General features: G+C 44.3%; 1 protein-coding gene across 1 annotated transcript in view; it reads left to right on the top strand.

Moving 5' to 3' along the window:
- The window catches only part of LOC133027994 (testican-2-like), a 34,325-nt gene that overhangs the window by 14,865 nt on the left and 268 nt on the right, over nucleotides 1–19,192 (top strand). Inside the window, exons 2-10 of the mRNA XM_061095184.1 lie at nucleotides 3,351–3,359; nucleotides 5,100–5,145; nucleotides 11,587–11,701; nucleotides 14,840–14,948; nucleotides 15,469–15,583; nucleotides 16,252–16,371; nucleotides 16,480–16,698; nucleotides 17,652–17,714; nucleotides 18,631–18,768. Coding sequence (XP_060951167.1) covers nucleotides 3,351–3,359; nucleotides 5,100–5,145; nucleotides 11,587–11,701; nucleotides 14,840–14,948; nucleotides 15,469–15,583; nucleotides 16,252–16,371; nucleotides 16,480–16,698; nucleotides 17,652–17,714; nucleotides 18,631–18,768 — 934 coding nt within the window. The remainder of the gene's footprint in view (nucleotides 1–3,350; nucleotides 3,360–5,099; nucleotides 5,146–11,586; nucleotides 11,702–14,839; nucleotides 14,949–15,468; nucleotides 15,584–16,251; nucleotides 16,372–16,479; nucleotides 16,699–17,651; nucleotides 17,715–18,630; nucleotides 18,769–19,192) is intronic.

The following is a 19,192-nucleotide window of genomic DNA, read 5'->3' as shown; positions in this document are numbered from 1 at the left end:
GGAGGTGACGTCTCCTTTTGTGTGTATATCAGCGTGTGTGTCGAGGATGTAAGTGTCCTCCTGCACGCATGTTTCTGACCCTGACACGTTACAGGGACAGAGGAGCTGCAGCGGTGAAGCGAGTGGGCGGCGTGCGCGTGACGGATCGTTGCAGCAGGGCGAGGAGAAGATGCAGATTCTCACTGTGACGTTTCTTTGACTCCGTCGAGCCGAGATGCCGTCGTGCTCCAGCACCTCTGGATTTGAAAACTCAAAAAGCATGCCAGCTTCTCTCCAACGTCTCCTCCTGTTTCCTCACTGCTTAGTTTGTATTCCACATCAGACGCTCCAAGGATACAGGGCGTCTCTTGTGAATTGCTTTTGACCTCTAACACTTGGGCGGTGGGGAAACATGAGCAAACATTACAGCTGGCTCAACACTTCCTTTTCACATACAAATGACACAGTAGCTGCCATTATTGATACTAATCCAATAGAGATATTTTGTCAATGATTGTAACTTGATTTTGATTGTTCATGGTATTTAACTAGATGTATGGGCAGATGTGAGAGCTGCACTTCAGAGGAGAAATTATGGTTCATAGTGAGATGTCTCCAATCGTGTCATAGTGGTTTAGTGGTTGGTTGTCAAAATAAAACTCCATGATTTCCTCGCCCTGTTAGCTTTGCTTTGTTTCTTGTCTGGAGGGAGTTTCTGACGCTTCCACACACACCTTCCAACACCTTCTGGTAAAATCCTCTTTTCTTTTGTCTGCACTTTTTTTAAATTTCCCCTCAACACAAGCTCTCTCTCATCTTTTCTAGATGCCCTTATTAGCAGCTATTCACGGAGGCACACATTTTGTAGAATTGTCATATTTATGCCCTCGATATGGATGCTAAGACCTTCTGAGGTCCAGTCGTAGTGGACGAGGTGTTTCCACTTTCTCACACTGTCCAGTAAGGAAGCCAAAATATCCATTGAACAATTTGTGCCATTCCTGCGCCTTTTGAGCCAGTAGCGAACCATCAACTAACATGGAGGAGTTGGGATTTATGACCTGTACTGCAGAAAGCCACCAGGGGGCAATCAAGGCACTTTGGCTTCACTTTGGGGAGCGCTCATGACATCGATCTTTATATTCACTCCGACCAGTTCTAGCCATTAATGCTAGCTCATAAACTCAAGCTATACACACACCTACTTCCTCGCTACGAAATAAACATGTTCTTAAATGGCGTACGAGTCAGAAGTTCGGCTCCTCCCTGTGGTTCTCTTGCAGAGCCGGGATGTGTATGAACATTCTGGTGTCACTCAGGAGGACGTGTGACGTGTGGGTTAGGTGGTTCATGGCTCTCAGGGGTATTTATGTCGCCAGCAGACAGGGTTCAGTCGAGGTGAGATAGACGTTAACTCAGAGGAGAGCAGTCGGGCTTGTGGCCAAATGCCGTCTGCTTAATACGGGCGAGCTGGTCCTGGAGGAGCAGTCGCAGCATCTGGATAGTCAAGCTCCATTAGCCTCCCCGGCTCTGTTTTACACCGGCTGCATTAAAGCCTTGTTGACAAACGGCAGAAGAGGTGGTGTGTGATATGAATCACAGAACTCTGGGGACCTCCACCATGAATATCGTACCCTCCTTGCCCCCTGATCCTCTCCCTCCTCCCTCCCTCCCTCCCTCGTGTCTGGGCTTGCTGTGGAGCCTGGCCGGGATTCAGTGGGACAGCATTAGTTCTCAACCTTGGTGAAGGACTAAACGCAGCCTCCGCCTGGTGTCCTTGCTGTCACACTGCTGCCGGGAGGAGATAAGCACTCCAGCCTTTAGGACACGCTGTAGGGCTCCCTCCGGTCCCAGCAGCAATGTGAGCTGGGTAATTGAGGAGGCCAATGCGAAATAATTAAATAAGCAATCGGTACATCTGACGTGTGACATGCCATCTTTGTGTCTCTGATGACGAGGGAGGTTGTTTTGAGGAGAATGTTATGACATCTTTTTCCCCAAAGCGTTTGCAAACACAGATTCTGCACTTGATTTAAGAGCTTTAGCAATTATCCCGACTCCCTGTGCATCACCCCGAGCGCTCGGTGTCACGGCCGCAACCTTTAAAACGCCGTGAAAAGATGCAGATCGGAGGAGGAAAAGTAATTTAACTTAGCAGTGGGGTGCTAACATTTCATACGACATGTTTAAAGTTTATTTTTCTCCCCCTCGCATCAGTCATCGCCGACACGCAGCCGTTCGGGAAGATTTTCCGACGATAACAAACGGTGATGCTGCCCCTGGTGTGTATGTAGCACCTGGAGGTTTTCACTGCTGCGGCAGAGAAATATATTTTCCCTCTAAGAAACAGCCCCTGAGGTTGAAAGCTTTGAGAGCTGCGGCGGCTCAGCTTGCCTCAGCCTTTTAAAGCCATCCGCTGGCTTTTTGACTTGTCCTTGTGTGGCCTGTAAATTGTTCATAGTGATATATTAAGCTGCTGTCACAGCACTGTTAAGTAGACAGGTAAGGCTGTGTGTGTGTGTGTGTGTGTGTGTGTGTGTGTGTGTGTGTGTGTGTGTGTGTGTGTGTGTGTGTGTGTGTGTGTGTGTCTGTGTCTGTGTGTGTGTGTCTGTGTGTGTGTGTAAGCATTAGGTTTATTTACTGGGTGGAGTTGCTGAAATAAACCATGCAGTGCTATATTTCTCTCCAACACACCGGAGCGCTGAATGATGTTGCACACGGGGAGTGGCTGTGGTGGCTATTGATGTGTAATGCCCTTGGACCTAAGCCAAGACGGTGGAATGGAATGAAAGGAAAGTGGTCGCTCCCCTGTTAACCCAAGGTTGTATTTTACAGGAGCTATATCTGTCTGCGTTGTCAATGCTGCGCTTAGTGAATGTGCTCCTTATGTCTGCTGCTGTATCTATAAAAAAAAAACATCAGAATCCCAATCCGCCCACCGACTCTGAAGATTCCCACCGATTCTCCTCTCTCCTTTCGCCCCTGAGGCCGAAGCTGTGTCGTGGCTCATCCACAAACTTCTGAGCCGGTGGGAGGCTGGCGTTTCATACTCGCTTGTAAACGGCGCCAGAGAATGAGTCCTCAGCGATCGGGACCCCTGCCAGCTCCCAGAAGTGGCAGCTGATCATCCTCGGTTAATAGGCGCTCGTAATCCTCTGTGAATGTCTTGTGTTGTCCCGCGAGACGAGCGAGACTAAGGCATGTATTTGCAATCAGTGAGCATTAAGGGGCTGACAGTTTCACCGCCGCCATAAGTGTAATAAACCTACCCACTGATTACATGCTGAATGGAATGAACACTGTTTTTTTCTTCACCTCTAACAATGGCTCTCCCTTTCTTCCTCCCCCGCCGCTGCTTGTCATTGCCACAGGAAGTCGAGGTTAGTGTCTCTTTTGTTGTTTACAAAGCCCTGTGTCCGTCTTTTCCCTTTACATCTCTTCCCCAGCTGTAGGTGTCACCTGCCTGATGTGTAGGAGCTCGTTCTGCCTGCGGAACACAAAATTACACAACAAAACAACATCACTGCTTCCAAGGAGGAGCTTTATCTCGGACAAAAAGGCTCAGCATTGCAATGTAAAGACAAATAAACAAGAAACGATAACAAATAAAACAGAAATAACAGCTGCCTAGAAAATAAGTAGTAACATCAATAAGAATAAAATAATATGGTTCATCCTTGGAAGCACGTTCGTCATTTTTGACAGTCAACTATTAATTCCATGCAGGAAAAACAGGCATCAACACTGAAACTCTCCCTTTAACTCCTCACCCGATGCACAGTATTTAAGACGCCTCTTCCCTTGGACTCGAGACTTCTGTCTCTGTGTCCCCTCAGCAACATAAGACCCAGCTGGACTGAACAGACCTGATCCTCCGGGTCCTCTCCGGGCCTCGAGCCGACTAGTAACCGCTTTATTGTTGATCCTCTCCGTCCTGACAGAGAGAAGTGGGTCAGAATGGATACGGCGTTGGGGGGGGGGGGCGCTGAATTTTTATTATCGTTGCAGCGCAGCGCCGCCGGGGAACCAATCTTAAAAACCAGAGTTAGTTTGCAAATATTCCCCCTGCAACAGTGCGTGAGCTAAGATAGTCCAAGTCCTTTTATGAGACACATTAAAGCTTTCAGAGTCTTGCTGTGGCCGTTTACTTAATGTTCGAATGAGCATTCAACCACAGTAATAATAAAAAATGAATTATTATAATTAGTTTGCACGAGGAAGAACTTCAAGAGTCATGCAAAAACAAGTTAACATTGTTAAGTTTGACTGTTTCATTTTGACCTTGGAAAGAATCTGTGAACAAAACAATCTTAACTCAATGTTCTCTCACTCACTTGTTCTCCTGCTTTTGACAGATTTACATTTTCTTTACCTGCAGTTTGAGTTGAAGAAGAGCTGTAGATATCCACCGTCTTCATCATTCTGAATTAACTGGCTGATGAAGACCTTGTGATAAGGTGGAAAGCTCTGGAAGCTACTAAGTGGAACATGAGTCTGTTTTGTGGACGTTATTATTGGTCTCAAATGTATCTCTGCTGAAAACAAAAAAACAAAACATGCATTTCCAATTTTCTGTCCATCAACAAACATATAAATTAATAATTTCACATTTTGGGAAATACAGTTGTTGAGTGAAATAAAAAGTTTGATACCATTCGTAATGTCTGCAGGCTAAATATATAGCTGGTTAGCTTAGCTTAGCATGAAGACTGTAAAACAGGCAACAGATGTTGATTTGGTGCATTTCAACTACCATAGAGTACTGTGTCTGGAGTTGGTGATTGTGGTAGTAATACCATACATAAATACAATACTACAACGGAAATTAAACTAAATTGGAAAGACAATGACCTGCAAAACGCCATCAAATAAACATGAAACAAAGACACCACAGGTTCAGACTTTCAGGTGTGAAAACTCCTTCACATCGAAACTGTCATTTGCAGCAAAGTTTCTGTACATTTCTTAATATCTGTTATTTTCCTTTATTATTAATGCTTAACTGAAATATTCCCTTAATGACTGACAAATCATTAAGTGTGAGAGGAAGTGCACATCCTCCACAGTGATGCCTAACATGAATTATTAAATTAATTAATGCAAATGTATTTCCTTTCCAGGATGACTACATCAAAACCACGGAGGAGACCACGGGTTCTGATGAAAGTAAGTGAGAAAAAAATATTTGATGCGATGAGATTAAGATTTTCCCACGGACGTGATTATGCATTTTTGGTTTCATTTGAAGTTTGGTGTGTTTTTTCTTCTTATTTGTGCGACTGCACTTTATGCAAAGTTGGTTTGCAAAGACTTTCCATATTTAAATAACTTTCCTTTAATGGTGTTTTCCACTGTAGAAACAACAGATATATCAGACATTATCCTTCTGCATGTAGCTCCAGACAGTGGATTAACACGGTGCATATATTAAGGGAGTGAAAGGCTCTTACTAATTGCAGTGGTCTGAAGTTGTTGTCTGAGCTCGTGCTGCTCGTGGGGAGCACAGGGCTGAGGTGTCAGATCTTTCTGAGGGTGAGAAACGGTTATGATTCAGGGAAGGAGAGGCTGAGACTTCAGTCACATCCATTAGTTTGAAAAGGCTGCTATAATTGCCTTTGTTGCTGAGGGCTCAGCTCAGAACTCCCACCAGGCTCCATTTACCTCGATGGGGGTCTGCTCCTATCGTCCACAGAAAGAAGATGACTGACTTCTACAGAAGCAGCTGTGAACACGCTGAACCCTTTCAGTCGGATGAACCTGTTTGTATACGTTAACTGTTTTGCTGAGCAACAACGGCTCCTGCAGCCACAGGTCGTGATTAATTCTGCTCGCCTCGGAGTCCGAGCGGTTTTCATGCACAGAGAACAAGGCTGATCCATCACCTGACCAGAGCTCCCACTGTGGAGTCCCTCCCACTGAACTGATACACAGCTGAACACTGGATCTTCCTCATGATCGATGATCCCTGATGAAATGTCATTATTAAAAAAGTCTCAATTTAAAGGAGACATATTATTCAGACTTGACATTCACATAGTCAAGTTCATAATTTGGTTTATTTCTTGTAAAGCTTTAAGTGACTTGTGCATCACTTTCATACTGTTCATTGCTGCAGCTCCTCTTCTCAGCCTGTGTCTGAAACACTTGTATTTAGCGCCTGTCCCTTTAAAGCCCAGTCTGCTCTAGTTGGCCTACTCTGCTGTGATTGGTCAACCTTCCAATAATAATTGGTTAGTTTCAATGCCTTGCCTATGAAAAAAACATGAAATATATCCCTTTATTATTTCTTTATAATTTGCCCTAGAAATTTGCCGAACTGGATAAATAGGAAAATTCAGAAATTGAAAAACTGAAACCAATTCTCAAGACTAGTTAGAAATCAGTTTGTGAAGTTTTACATGCAGCAGTGACTATAAGCTCTGGTTGAACTCATCTGTGGCTGTAAGGCTAACTCTTCAGTTGCGGAGGTGAAGAAGTGAGGTGTGAATCATCCCACATGTTATAAAGATACTGCTCATACCTGTTGCAGCCAATCTAACACACCCGCAGGGCTGCCGGTGTGTTTCCCGGGCGTGAGGTGAGTGTGAGAAGGTGGCGGTGTTAGCCCCCCCCACCCACACGGCCTCACTCAAAAATCATTGAGGACTTGCCTCAAAAGAGAAAAAATGTGAGAGTAAGCGGCTCGGCACATTATCCCAGTCATCTGTTTCTACAACAGGGGGAATAACTAATGTAATCTCAAGAAAACACCTAGCCCGCTGCCATGTGGGCGACGCTCATTTAAATACCATTGATTTCAATCCCCATCGCTGCTCCCAGTGGGACTAATTCCGCAAAACCTAATTGATCAAGGTCGTTTTCGTTGCAAATCCGACATGACGGCAGAGACTCCGGCGGGGGGGTGTACCTGCACGCCCCTGAAAGAACAAACAGACCCGACCGGAGGCTTCCGACAACTCAAGGTCTTTCTTTAAATGAGCGTTTGAGGGACATCTCAGAACAGTAGGGTGTCCGCTGCTCAGGCTTAGCAGAGGAGCGGGTTGTATTTGACCTTGAGCAGCTTTATTTCTGCAGATTAATTAGACTTCTTTTGTGTTTAGAGAAAAAACTGTGACATTTTTTCTAAAAACAAGCGACTACGATCATGCGTCCATTTGTACGACTTCAGGAAAAGACCCGAACATGATAATTAGAGGTGGACGTGTGGGTTGTATCCTCTCTAATTATCAGTAAGTGATTTTTTTTTTATCTCCATTCAAGTTGAATGAAAGAAACTGCTTTAAAGAAGCAGCAGTTAATTAAGTCAAAGGATGTTAAAGGCTCTTTTAACATGACAGTAACGGCAAATCCAGTAGAAACTAATTTACTCAAAGCTGTCAGATGGGCTCATCTCTCTCAGGCTTTTATTATCCGTCAGAGTATTTTCAGTTTCAGATCCGTGCTACTACTTCTTGGCAGCTCATTAACAGGTCTTTTGCAGACTTCCTTGTGCAGTAAAAACATCTTATTAAAAAGAACGTTCTGGCAGTTTGAATGTTAGACAAATTGTTGATGAGGGGTTTGGATGGGCGACGCTGTCCAACTGTGAGGTGTCATACTGAGTAGTAGGGCAGATATAGTAATTAATAATACTAATAATGAAAATAATGATATGATTACAGGAGAACTTAAAACCCATAATACTCATTATCAGGTCCTGGTCCTGCACTGAAATCTAAATGCAGCGCGGTGCAAACAACAACCGGGGGAGCAGTGGAGGCAGAACAAAACACCCTTGATCTTTCATGCAAATTAAATGCTGTGTTTGGATTTTTATTTTCAAGAGTGTAGGTGTTGTGCAAGAATTCTTCTCTATGTAAGGGATGTGCTGGGTTTTTACGCCGCTGCTTGGAGGCGGTTCAAGTTCTCATATATGCCGAGCCATCGCAGCAGGAGGAGAGCTGCACATCACCGTGTGACGCCATGATAGAAACACCAAGCTGTGTTTCTATGGGAACATACAGTATTGTATAAAACGTTGTTTGTTACTCAAGTTAGTCTGGCATCCCCCCCAAAAAGTGAAGCCTCCTGGTGGCTGGGTGCAGTGTAGGTCATAGTCCCGGCCTCCTCCATGTGAGTGGGTGGGACATAAATTCAAAAGTCAAAGTACATTTTTCTCAAAGATGGTATTGGTCAAACCATAGCTGATTGGACAGACTCATGATTGGTCAAACTCATTTACAGTATTAGTTGGACCTAGAAACAGCAGCTTTATTTCCCAATCGCTACTGTGAAGACTCCAAATGAGGTATTCTGTGCTAGATGGCATCATTTGTTTTGATATTCATCTTTATATACAGTCAATGGCACAAATGCATGTTGAGGAATTTGAGATTTGATCACTCAGAGGTCGTCTGGGACGCATTTGGCCTTGTATTTTAAGCCACTATTTTCCAATGTAAAAAAAATTCCACCATCCTCTTACAAATTGTGTTCACTTCCCACAATATCTTGGGATCCAGCTTAGTGATTAGCTTCAAGATTTGGACATATGCACAGTTATCCGGCAAAAGGACATTTCAACTGTAGGTGGCACAATGGCATTGGGATTAGATTTAAGATTTAGAAGTCGTGAGTTAATCCATTGAAATTTTGCATAATTCAAGCTGTATAATTCTCAGCAGGAATTACTTCAAAAAAATGATCCTTGGCTCTAAGATTGTTGATCGCTTTGTATTTTAATCTTGATTCGGATGCAGGTTCAAAAATTGTTTTGTTATGCAAAACAGGATGGAGCTGGTTATAGAGCCTGGGTGGAGGATTTTGCTCTCTGAGTTGTTTTCTGGTTTTATTTGAGTCTTGGTGCCGGCTCAGTGCACAGCTCACAGCTCAGCCTGCAGCTGCCTCTCTCTGTGAGTGGAGGGCAGGTTTACAGCAGCTGCTCACTGGTCAAGAAATAATAAAATCCCTTACATTGAAGTGGGAATGGTTCGCGGTATATTACACTACTAAAAAAGAAAAGAAAAAAAACACGGAGTTTGGTTCTCTGCCTCCATAAAAGTTTATGGTCCGTGACTGGAACCTGTTTCAACAAAAGCACCATCCTCCTCCAGCACCTGAGGAAAAGGAGTGATGAGAAGAGATGTTATCCACTGAGGCGTTCGGGAAATATGAGATGACTTTCTTTGCTGTAAAAGAAACAATCAAAATTATATGTTCGCCAACAGTCGTGGAAGGTTTTTTATCTTTATTTTTAAATAAGGGGAAGTAGGAGACAAATGTGTCGTCCTCTGTCGTAGTCTGGATATAGTATCTCGTTCGGCCTGTGGGGTTAAATCACGGCTGGGCAGAATAGGTGTTGTAGCAGATGAAGTGAATAAAAGTCAAGTGGTCACAAAATGTTTTATATGGAATGACTGTTTGGACTTTATGGGCGACCACCACTGCCAGGATCCAGTTCTCTGAGCTTCTCTGCTGAGGCTAAAGTCTACGAGTCTCTTCCCTTCTGAGGAGTACATTTCAAATTCACAGATTTGTACTTAACAAAGCAAATTTCTTTTTTTTGGGAACCAGGATTCAAACCAAGAACCATCTCCCTGTGAAACCGGACCCCTGTGCCTTGCCCTCATTATATTTCCCTCCCTCTAAAATATGTGTAGTGCAGAATTACTCCAAAGCCGTTCCATTGTTCCTTGGCTGCGGTTTTAACCAAATGAAGATAAACAATGATAAACAAAGAAGGTTTTGAGGTAGTGTGTCTGCGCCATTTGTGAAGCACCTCAGTCTGTGATTCGGTCACGTAGCATTCCAAACATCTAAATGTTCTTTCATGAGCGTTTGCAGTTGTGCAGCAGCAGCAGCAGCAGCAGGTTGCCTCTTCAAATACATTGTTTGATCCCACGGATGTTATCTGTGTGCCCACGTTACAAGCTGCTCTGCTCTCCCTTTTTTGCTGTGGATTGTTTGGAAGTTTGCTCTGCAGGCAGTGGCAGTCTGGGAAAAATGGTGATTTCAGAGTTTTGAGCAATTTATTCAAAAGTTAAAAGTCCAGTTGCAACGTGAGGTGAGAGAGGAAACGTTGATCTACTCTGTGACGTCAAAGTTGTGCGTCATTCGTGTAATTTTAGTACTTCTGAGGTAATTGCAGGGCTGAACTGATGGAAAAGGTTGAAGCTGAAAAACATCAGACATCGAGTATGGCTCAAAAGGTATAATGATACACACAATAGTCATAGTACACCATTACCTGATTTTTAGTTATTAGTAATAGTGTGCATAGGTGTTGGCAAATGTGAGCATTTCCCAGCAAGATAACTAGATGCATATTTCCTCAAGTTTACTTCCCTGAAGTTTTGCGAACACCACATAACTAAAAACAGGTCGATAGATATTTCAGAACCTTGTTTAAAAAGGAGAGACACCTGCTGTCCTGAAGGACAAATTCGTTACCTCTATAATAAATTGTACATTCTATAACTCTGCCTTCCGGAACTCTATCCAGCTGGGAAGTGCTGCAGTACTTTGGCTCTTTGTAAACTCAAGTCGACAGCTTAGTTTCATACCTAGTCTTCTTCTCTTATGCTACAAAAGCACCACAGGCACCGAGCCTCCTACCAGTATTTTTGGAATCCCTCAGAGTTACCTTGTCATCCACTGATTCCATGAAAGTCCACTGTTCCCTCCCACCTCCCTCCTGCAGCATCAAAGTATCGCCTTGTCGCTGGATTCCCAGGGATCTGGCTGGCAGCCACCTCGTCTGTTGACTGTGTCGACTACAAAGCAGCTGCTCGGAGCTGACTCAGGGTTCCACCGCTTCAATTTCTCTCGCCGAGCGCCGCCTGCCACTCACTCTTAAATTTGCCTGAGAGTCTGCAAGGCCTCGGTCTCCGGCGATGGTGGTAAATGGGGCCGGGCGAGCGTGGCATCCAGTTTCGGGGGCGGCATTGACCACAGAGCAGGGAGGGTGAAGGACACTGTGCTATTTCCGTCTCAGTCTATCAGTGGAAAACGGAAAAAAAAAAAGAGGCTAGCATTGAACCATTCAACTCTCCAAAGAGATGCAGCAGAGGGAAGAAGGGAGGGAGGGAAGCAGAGGAGGGAAGAGGAGAGAAAGAAAGGGAAACTGGGAGATAAGGATGGAGCATGTGTGTGTGTGAGAGAGAGAGAGAGCGGGAGAAAAGGCAAACTGGGGAGAGACAGTGATAAGTTGACGTGGGGGAAGTGAGATGTGACAGGCCGAGAGAAAGAGACGCTCAGTCAGTGCTGTCAGGTTTCTCTCGCAATCAGAGACAGCCGTGGGAGACTGCGGGCGCCGCTATTGACGATGGGCTGCCTCGCTAATGACAGCCAGGCGTCCATGTTTTCAGCAGTGCTGACTATAAAATCAATGGGCTCATTTGTGCACACTGCCAGAATATTTGTCTTCGCACGTTTCTTGATATTGCACACGTCTCCGGTAAAAAAAGACAATTGCATTAGGACGAAAGATCATTTAAACTTGATTATACAGAACATAAAGCAAAAGATGAATAAATAATGAGGTTTTTTTTCTCCTGGTGGTGAAAACAAAACACCTCAGCTGTGTTGGACACCTCTGGATTTTCAGTGTTGTTGTTTCTGTGTTCGCAGCCATGGACATCACCAAGGACCCGTGCCAGAATGTGAAGTGCAGCCGCCACAAGATGTGCGTCGCTCAGGGCTACCAGAGAGCCATGTGTGTCAATCGCAAGAAGCTGGAGCACAGGTGGGTGGAGGCCGGTTTCCCCCGAGACGTGGCGATGTGGCTGCTCGACGTGTGATGGTGTCGTGGAGCAGATCGCTGCGTGTCAGCATCTGAGTGGAGATGTATTGATTCGACTCAGAGACAGAGAGAGAGTCACGAGTCCGAAGTGAAGTCACTGCAGCACCCACACCCAGAGCAGTGACTAATGAGTGGATGGAAGGTGGTGGAACTGAACATGGGCAGTTATGGAGGCAACTCGGACATCAGATATGGCAACTGAATATCTCAATTTTAACTTTTATCACGACTGAATACTTGTTTTTTAACGCTGAAATATTTGACCCGGTCAGATCTGAGTCATATATTTAAATTACATTAAATTGTATGAATGTGACCATGGAAAATAAAGAAACGTGATTTTTTTTCACCTGATCCAAAATTTGCCCACTGAATTTGAGCATTTTGAAAACAAATTTGAAATTATACATTTAAAATTTTGCATTTTCTATGTAAATTTCTACTTCAAAAGCAAACATCAATTTCAATATGATTTGAACTCAAACCACTTGAATGCATACAAACGGCGTTCAGAGTTAAATAATTCAGTTTAGTGGTATTTCATTCCATTAATATTTACATTCATTATTTACCAGTGATTAAGAAATAAAAAATCTGGTATTTATTTTCTCATAAAAGTATTTTATATGTGTTGATTACTGCTGATTCTATCAGATCAGTAAAGATATGTGCCCGATTTATGTGGTAACACTTGATATCAAGTGCAAATAGCTTATGTTTAATTAATGCACAACTAATACATGACTCATCACGAAGTAATGCATGATGTATCATGAACTCCTTTGGCTCAGCATTAATAATGAAAGAAGGCACGAATAGTTTAATTATTTAAAGCTACATGGATTGGGAACTCACAGTCGAGCCAGAATAAAAATGTACATCTGCAACAGCATAAAAGCACAAAGTCCGAAACTTTCCTGAGCTATAACGTTGTTTTATTTATGTTGTCGTAGACTATATATAAAGATGGACCTGTCTACAGTTCGGATAAAAAAAGTTTTCCTTCACGTACGAATAAAACGTGAGAGCCCTGTCTGCTAACTTGAAGGAGGCGGGGTTTATGATCTATACTGCAGCCACTAGGGGGCGGTCAAGGCGATTTGGCTTCATTTTTGGGAAGCTCTGATGTCATCCATCTTTATATTAATTCTTTGGTGCAGCCTTACAGAGACGCTAGTTATCTTACTGTCGTTTTCATTTCATCTTCTAAAGTTAGTTGGATAGTTGAGCTTTACTTCAGACGTGTCGGCATCGAGGGAAAAATATATTAATACAAGATAAAGATAAAGCATTCTGTGGTGATAGTTCTAGCGCTGTGACATACTGTCTGTCGATGTTTAAAGAAATTCTTGCCCATTGAAGTCATTTTTAAAGTGTTATTATGAATACTTTTAATTATCACGCAATTGTTTGACCCTGACAAGACAGTGAAATAGAGAAAACATAAAAGCTTTTTAAAATAGACATTTTTTGTTTTTATTTTATTATCCGTCACCTAGCAACACTGATTATTTGTCTCCCGCCACATGAACACTGAATTCTACCTACTCAAGTATAATTTCGCAAAGGAGCAAAATTATACAGAAAACTCTTTAATACAGTTTAATACCTGGGTTTATATAAGAATTTCAGAGACAAAAAAACACTTTGCCTTTCTGTAGTAAACCCCAAGTGAAAAATCATTTATCTGTCCCTTCATCGCCATCAATTCCACTTGGACTGCAAAACAAATGAGCAGGGTTGCAGCCTGAAAAGAACTAATGGAGTGAATTATTACTACCTGCAAAGTCTACCGGCAGCGGCAGGCATTTATCTTTTTCAATAAAGTGCTTCATTTACAGAGTCGCTCCAGAGATGAGAGGGGACTGTGTCGAATAATGGGTGATAAGCACCAACGCAACCACACTAAACCATCCCGGCATCGTTAAGTAGCCTGCCTCAGAAGCCGTGCTGCGGAGAGCTCTGATGCTTGTGCACACTGCACGTGGAGTCGATCACTGAGCGAGAGGAGAGCAAGCAGAGGTTGGGTGATGAAGCCGCGCGTCCAAATATTAACGGGGAGATTACGAGTGTCTGCTGTGGTTGGAGCGATGCTGCAGTTTGCAGAGGAGCGATACAAATGAGTTGCAATGAAAACATCCTGTTAGAGGAGATTTGTAACTGTGACTGTGTTTGACCTCAGCAAGCTGCTGGATATTAACGGAGCCGTTCTCACAAAGGACAAAACATATTTTCTCACTTCAATCTAGTTCTTTTTTTAATCAATGCCTTTCTGGCTTCTTCGGCTGCAACATGAATCCTTTGTGCTTACAGAATCCAAATGTTACAAACAAATTATTCTACGTGTTTGCTCCAAAACTTTGATTCTTCTGTCCAAAGCATTGAAATTGTAACCTAGTTAGCATATATAGCTGCTACATTATCATTCATCCGCCGTCATGTTTCGTGTCACCTAGCAAACATTTCCTCTATCCTCTCTCTTTTGGCTCTGGTTTTGGTCCCCACCAGCGCCTCATTAGCTTCTAAATGCTCCTCCATGGTTACTTACTACTGTTTAACTTTGTTTGTCGGATAAACGATGAGCTGATATGTGCGGAAGCTCTGTTAATCTCAGGATTTTCAAACTGGAACGATCGAGACAGTAATGTTTGGCTAGATTTAAAAAGAAAAAGCACCCCAAGGTTCGGCAGTTGCATCTGTGGACTTAAAAATGTACATTTGTTTTTTTTTCTTTAGTTTCCTAAAATCCTGAGTTAATCTTAAAGGAGAAACAGATTCAGGCGACAATTCTCTATTTTACCCAAAGTTTAAATCCACTGTTTTGGACAAACCTGTCATCAGAGGAATTATAATGTCTCCATGTTTGGGGAAGACGTGTTGCTGATACATTTTTTGAACAATTTTTTCTGCACTGTGAGCAGCACAAACACATTTTGTATCCGGGGGGCAACACAGCCAGATCTCCATGTACTGAATGTAATGCTAGATATCACTGGGGTAGAGGTCAAATAAGAGTGTTTTCTTTTGGTAATTTTGGAGAACTGACACCTTAACTTCCCTTCTCCTCCCTCTCCCGTTCAGAGTCAAACAGTCGGGGAATGCAGAGGCCGGTGAAAGCAGCTGCAAGCCCTGTCCTGTGGCGGCCTCCTCACCTGTGTGCGGCTCTGACGGACACAACTACGCCTCCGAGGTAAAAAAGGAAAAGACTCGGCCCCGGCATCTCTCTTTTGAAAGCACTTACACCTGAAAGCCCAGATAATTCTTCTTTTGGTTTATCGCCGGCTTCTGGCACCATAAAGCCTTGAAAAGAAATGGAAAGTGGACGTGTCATCGTTTTAAATAACGAGAGGAGTCCAGTCAAGTGCTGTTTCCTGCTACGCTGACACATACATGTGGGCAGCGCCGTTCATCACAGCTCGCAGGAGGACGAGAGCGCCGCTTCAACATGGCCGCGTGATTGATGACGGACGTCGTCCTGAGCAGCATCACCGTACACCGGCCACCGCCAGGACTCTTTATTGATTTATGTATAGTTTTTAATTTTGACCTTGCATGAGAAGACGGCGGAAAAATGACAGCTCATTCTTGCTGCCTCCCTCTAAGTGCAGTAGTGTCTCATCCGAATGAGGAATTTCTCTTTCCTGCGGTCACCCCCATAAATATTTTAACTGCTTCCCTCTCTCTCTCTCCCTCTCTCTCTCTGCTGACAGTGTAAGCTGGAGCAGCAGGCCTGCCTCACAGGCAAGGAACTGAACGTCATGTGTGCCGGTTTCTGCCCGTGCGCCACAGCCTCCGTCACCGTCACGAGCGCCGACACCAAACGTGGCAAGTTCCCTCTCGTCACCTTCTGAGATTCATGCGTCTCAATTTTGAAAAAGAAAAGTGATGATTCACCGGGGGGCCACACGCAGCACGCCGCCCTGCAGGATTCGGTGAACGATTTACTGAGACGACTCTTCAACCCAATGCTTGATGTTTGGGATCAATATCCGCCAATTCTAGAGATTACTGTTAGCCAAATATCCCCCATGTGGCTAAACTGCTCTTTCAATCATGTAGTAATTAATTATTTAGAGTGTACACTATCTATCATTGCAGACAAACACTATTGATTGTCTGTGCTCTCTGGCAAGTGAAAATGCCAATTGATCAAAAGGATGAAATGTTACCCTGGTTTTTCATCTCTAGCTCAGAGTGAGTGCTTAGCCTGAGACTGAAAGGGGATTTTTAGTTGAGAACAGCAATTTGCTTCAGCGGACTTGATTGCAAAATAATGTTTTTGTTAATTGGCAGATCAGACAATTATAAAATCGCAGCGTGAAAACACAACCTCAACAGCTTCACACTCTTTTATCCTGTTCACGCTACAGTAGTAAGAACAATATGAAGTTGGTGCCGAGCGGCTGCCTGCACTTTTTGGGAAGGTGAGACAGATTTCTGTTAAGTGTCTGCCAGGGTTCTGAATGTTGGGATTCCCTCTTTTGTCCGTTTAGAGAGCTGCACCGGCCAGGACCTGGCAGACCTGGGCGACCGCCTGAGAGACTGGTTCCAGCTCCTTCATGGAAACGCCAAGCGGAATAACTCTGGCAAGCTCGGAGCTGGCACCGCTTCAGGTTCGGAACTCTCAAAGCGGCTTTATTCTCTGCTGTCTCCCAACATACAAATCAATTGTCCGTGCAAAGAGCTGTAGTGTAAACAGAAAGCACAATTATTTCTGGCAGTGCTGGACAAGAGCCTGGTGGCCAGCTGCAAGGACTCCATCGGCTGGATGTTCTCCCGGCTGGACACCAACAGCGACCTGTACCTGGACCAGGCCGAGCTGGCCGCCATCAACCTGGACAAGTACGAGGTCTGCATCCGACCCTTCTTCAACTCCTGCGACAGCTACAAGGACGGGAAGGTCTCCACGGCGGAGTGGTGCCTCTGCTTCTGGAGAGAAAGTGAGTAGAAGAAGCAGCCGTGAGAGAGGAGTCTATTTCGAAGTTCTCGAAAAAAGGGTGAAATAACAGCGAGGTTACATCACAGGGAGACAGAGGGTTTGCAGTGACGTGACTTTAATGTTTAATCCCTCACCAGTGCTGAGTGGCATAGAAAACGGGTTCGGAAAAGACTGGTGTGTAGCTACTGACTTTTGTTCTGACTCATATTACGTATGATTGCGTTTGTACATCGACACGAGGGAAGCAGCACATCAAAATTTTAAACTACTTGAACCAAGTCCTCTTCTTCTGAAGCCTTTTCAACATGTTGAATTGTTGATGGAACCGGTGCTTTTTCATCTGTGCACATGTTCTCAATTTGCTTCATTTGACCTTCTCTAAATCACAGGATATTATGGCAGTAACCTCATTTGCACGTTGATTATCCCATTGATCGGGCGATTAACCTGCGAGTAATCTGTGACTCTGACCCCACTCATCAATTCTCCATCACTAGCTGGTTGTATCTACTTCACCATTAAATATTAAGTAACAATGGTTACATGATCATTATTTGGACACATTTTGAATGTAAAGAAATAATCAAAACAAGGCCTTTCCCTTTGGGGCCCGACAGCAAAGCCTCAGAGACTTGACGACACCCCATGAATCATCCAGTTTTGTGCAAACACAACAGAAAATCGCCACAGCAGCTCGATATGTCTCTTCTTTGTTCTTCAGGCCCAGCTCATATCCTCGTCATTCTCCGACTGCATCCATATGTTCTTTCACCTAAGCTCTCGGCGATCGATCAGGCTCTGAGGGAATGAAATATAGGACTTCTTAAACAAATCAATACAGGCAAAAAGTGTAATTATGAGGAGCATTGATTGAGATGAAGTTTGAGGGCTGGCGGGACCCGTCTTAAGTATTGCCTGTCATCACATTTTATTTTTTTTATCTGATTCGCACAGAGCCGCCATGCCTCGCCGAGCTGGAGAGGGTCCAGGTGCAGGAGGCGGCCAAGAAGAAGCCGGGTAAACACATTCTTCCTCACTGTGCCCAGAGTTCAACAAGTGTTTGACCGAGGGTTGCTCGACTCGCACAGACAGACCTGTTGGACGGGAAATCACCACCGACTCCCTTCCACCATCCAGCTGGCCTGCTTCCCCCTCAATTCGCTTGGGGGTCTCCGGGTGTGCTTATGTAACAAGGCGCCCTGGAGCGGCAGGCATGGAGCTGGAGAGGCTGCTCATTAGAAGAGATCACAAGCTCATGGCTGGGATTAGGCCCTAATCAGGCTGGGAGGTGGAGGGTGGGAGGGGCTTAGGGGGCAGCGCTGGCTTTGGGAAAGAGCAAGGCTAACACCCAGGTTTAGCTCCCTGAGAAACCCCCCCATGCTCAAGTATCAACCGACGCCGCACAGGCTCCAAAGCCGGAGTCGTGTTAGAACACCTCTGGAGACCAGGGGAGTTTTAGGGGACTATGGGGACCCCGGGCAAAAGGAACCATACACATTAAGATTAAGATACATTTATTTGTCCCAAACACATGCACAGACATGCACAAGCACACTCATGCAAGGAGGGAAATGTAACCTCTGCTTTTAACCCATCTGGTGCAGGACACACAGAGCAGTGGGCAGCCATGTACGGCGCCCGGGGAGCAGATGTTGGGGGAGTAAGGTGCCTGGCTCAGGGGCACTAGACAGGGTAGGGAGAATCCTCTTGGATTTTTGGACAGATCAATCCAGGTTCGTCTTTTTGTTGTTTCTCCGAGGAGTCCAACCAGAGACGAACCAGAGACCTTTTCTGCCCATAGTCCAAGTTTCTGCCACTAGTTCACCGCCTCTCCTTAAATAACAGCAACACAGTAAAGCAGTGAAGTTGAACTCGTCCTGTGTGTGTGTATCTGTGTGTGTGCGTGTGTGTCTGTGTGTGTGTGTCCTTGCAGGGATGTACATTCCCAACTGCGACGAGGACGGCTACTACAAGAAAGTGCAGTGTGACCAGAGCCGAGGGGAGTGCTGGTGCGTGGACCAGCATGGAGGAGAGATGATGGGCACCAGAATCCATGGCAACCCCGACTGTGGTAAGAGGGAACCGACATTTCTCACACTTGGCGCTGCAAGAAATTATTTTTTCTTGTGAACTCATCTTTTTTTCTGGGAAGTCTTTTTTTCAGTGACTGACCTGCGATATTCTTCTATCATTCAAATGACAGATTCTTAAAAATACTCATGAGTTTGACGGGTTGTAGTATTCTTTATTCATTGGGCGATTTTTCCACAAAAGGTTTTTAAGACTAAAATATTATTTTAGCAGGTACAGATGGGAAGCAATCGCTGCATCTGTTCACAAACATTTTGCTTTTTTCCCTGAATCATTATTGTGATATATCAATTATGCCTTAAAATCTTCAATTAACCTATCAATCATCAATAATTTGGAAAATGCCAATTAAAGGTTGTCAAAGTCTTCAAATTCCTTGTTTTTACAACCAAACCCAAATACAT

The sequence above is a fragment of the Limanda limanda genome, chromosome 21, assembly GCF_963576545.1.
Source record: "Limanda limanda chromosome 21, fLimLim1.1, whole genome shotgun sequence".
Classification (NCBI taxonomy): Eukaryota; Metazoa; Chordata; class Actinopteri; order Pleuronectiformes; family Pleuronectidae; genus Limanda; species Limanda limanda.
This window is presented reverse-complemented; position numbering and strand designations above follow the sequence as displayed.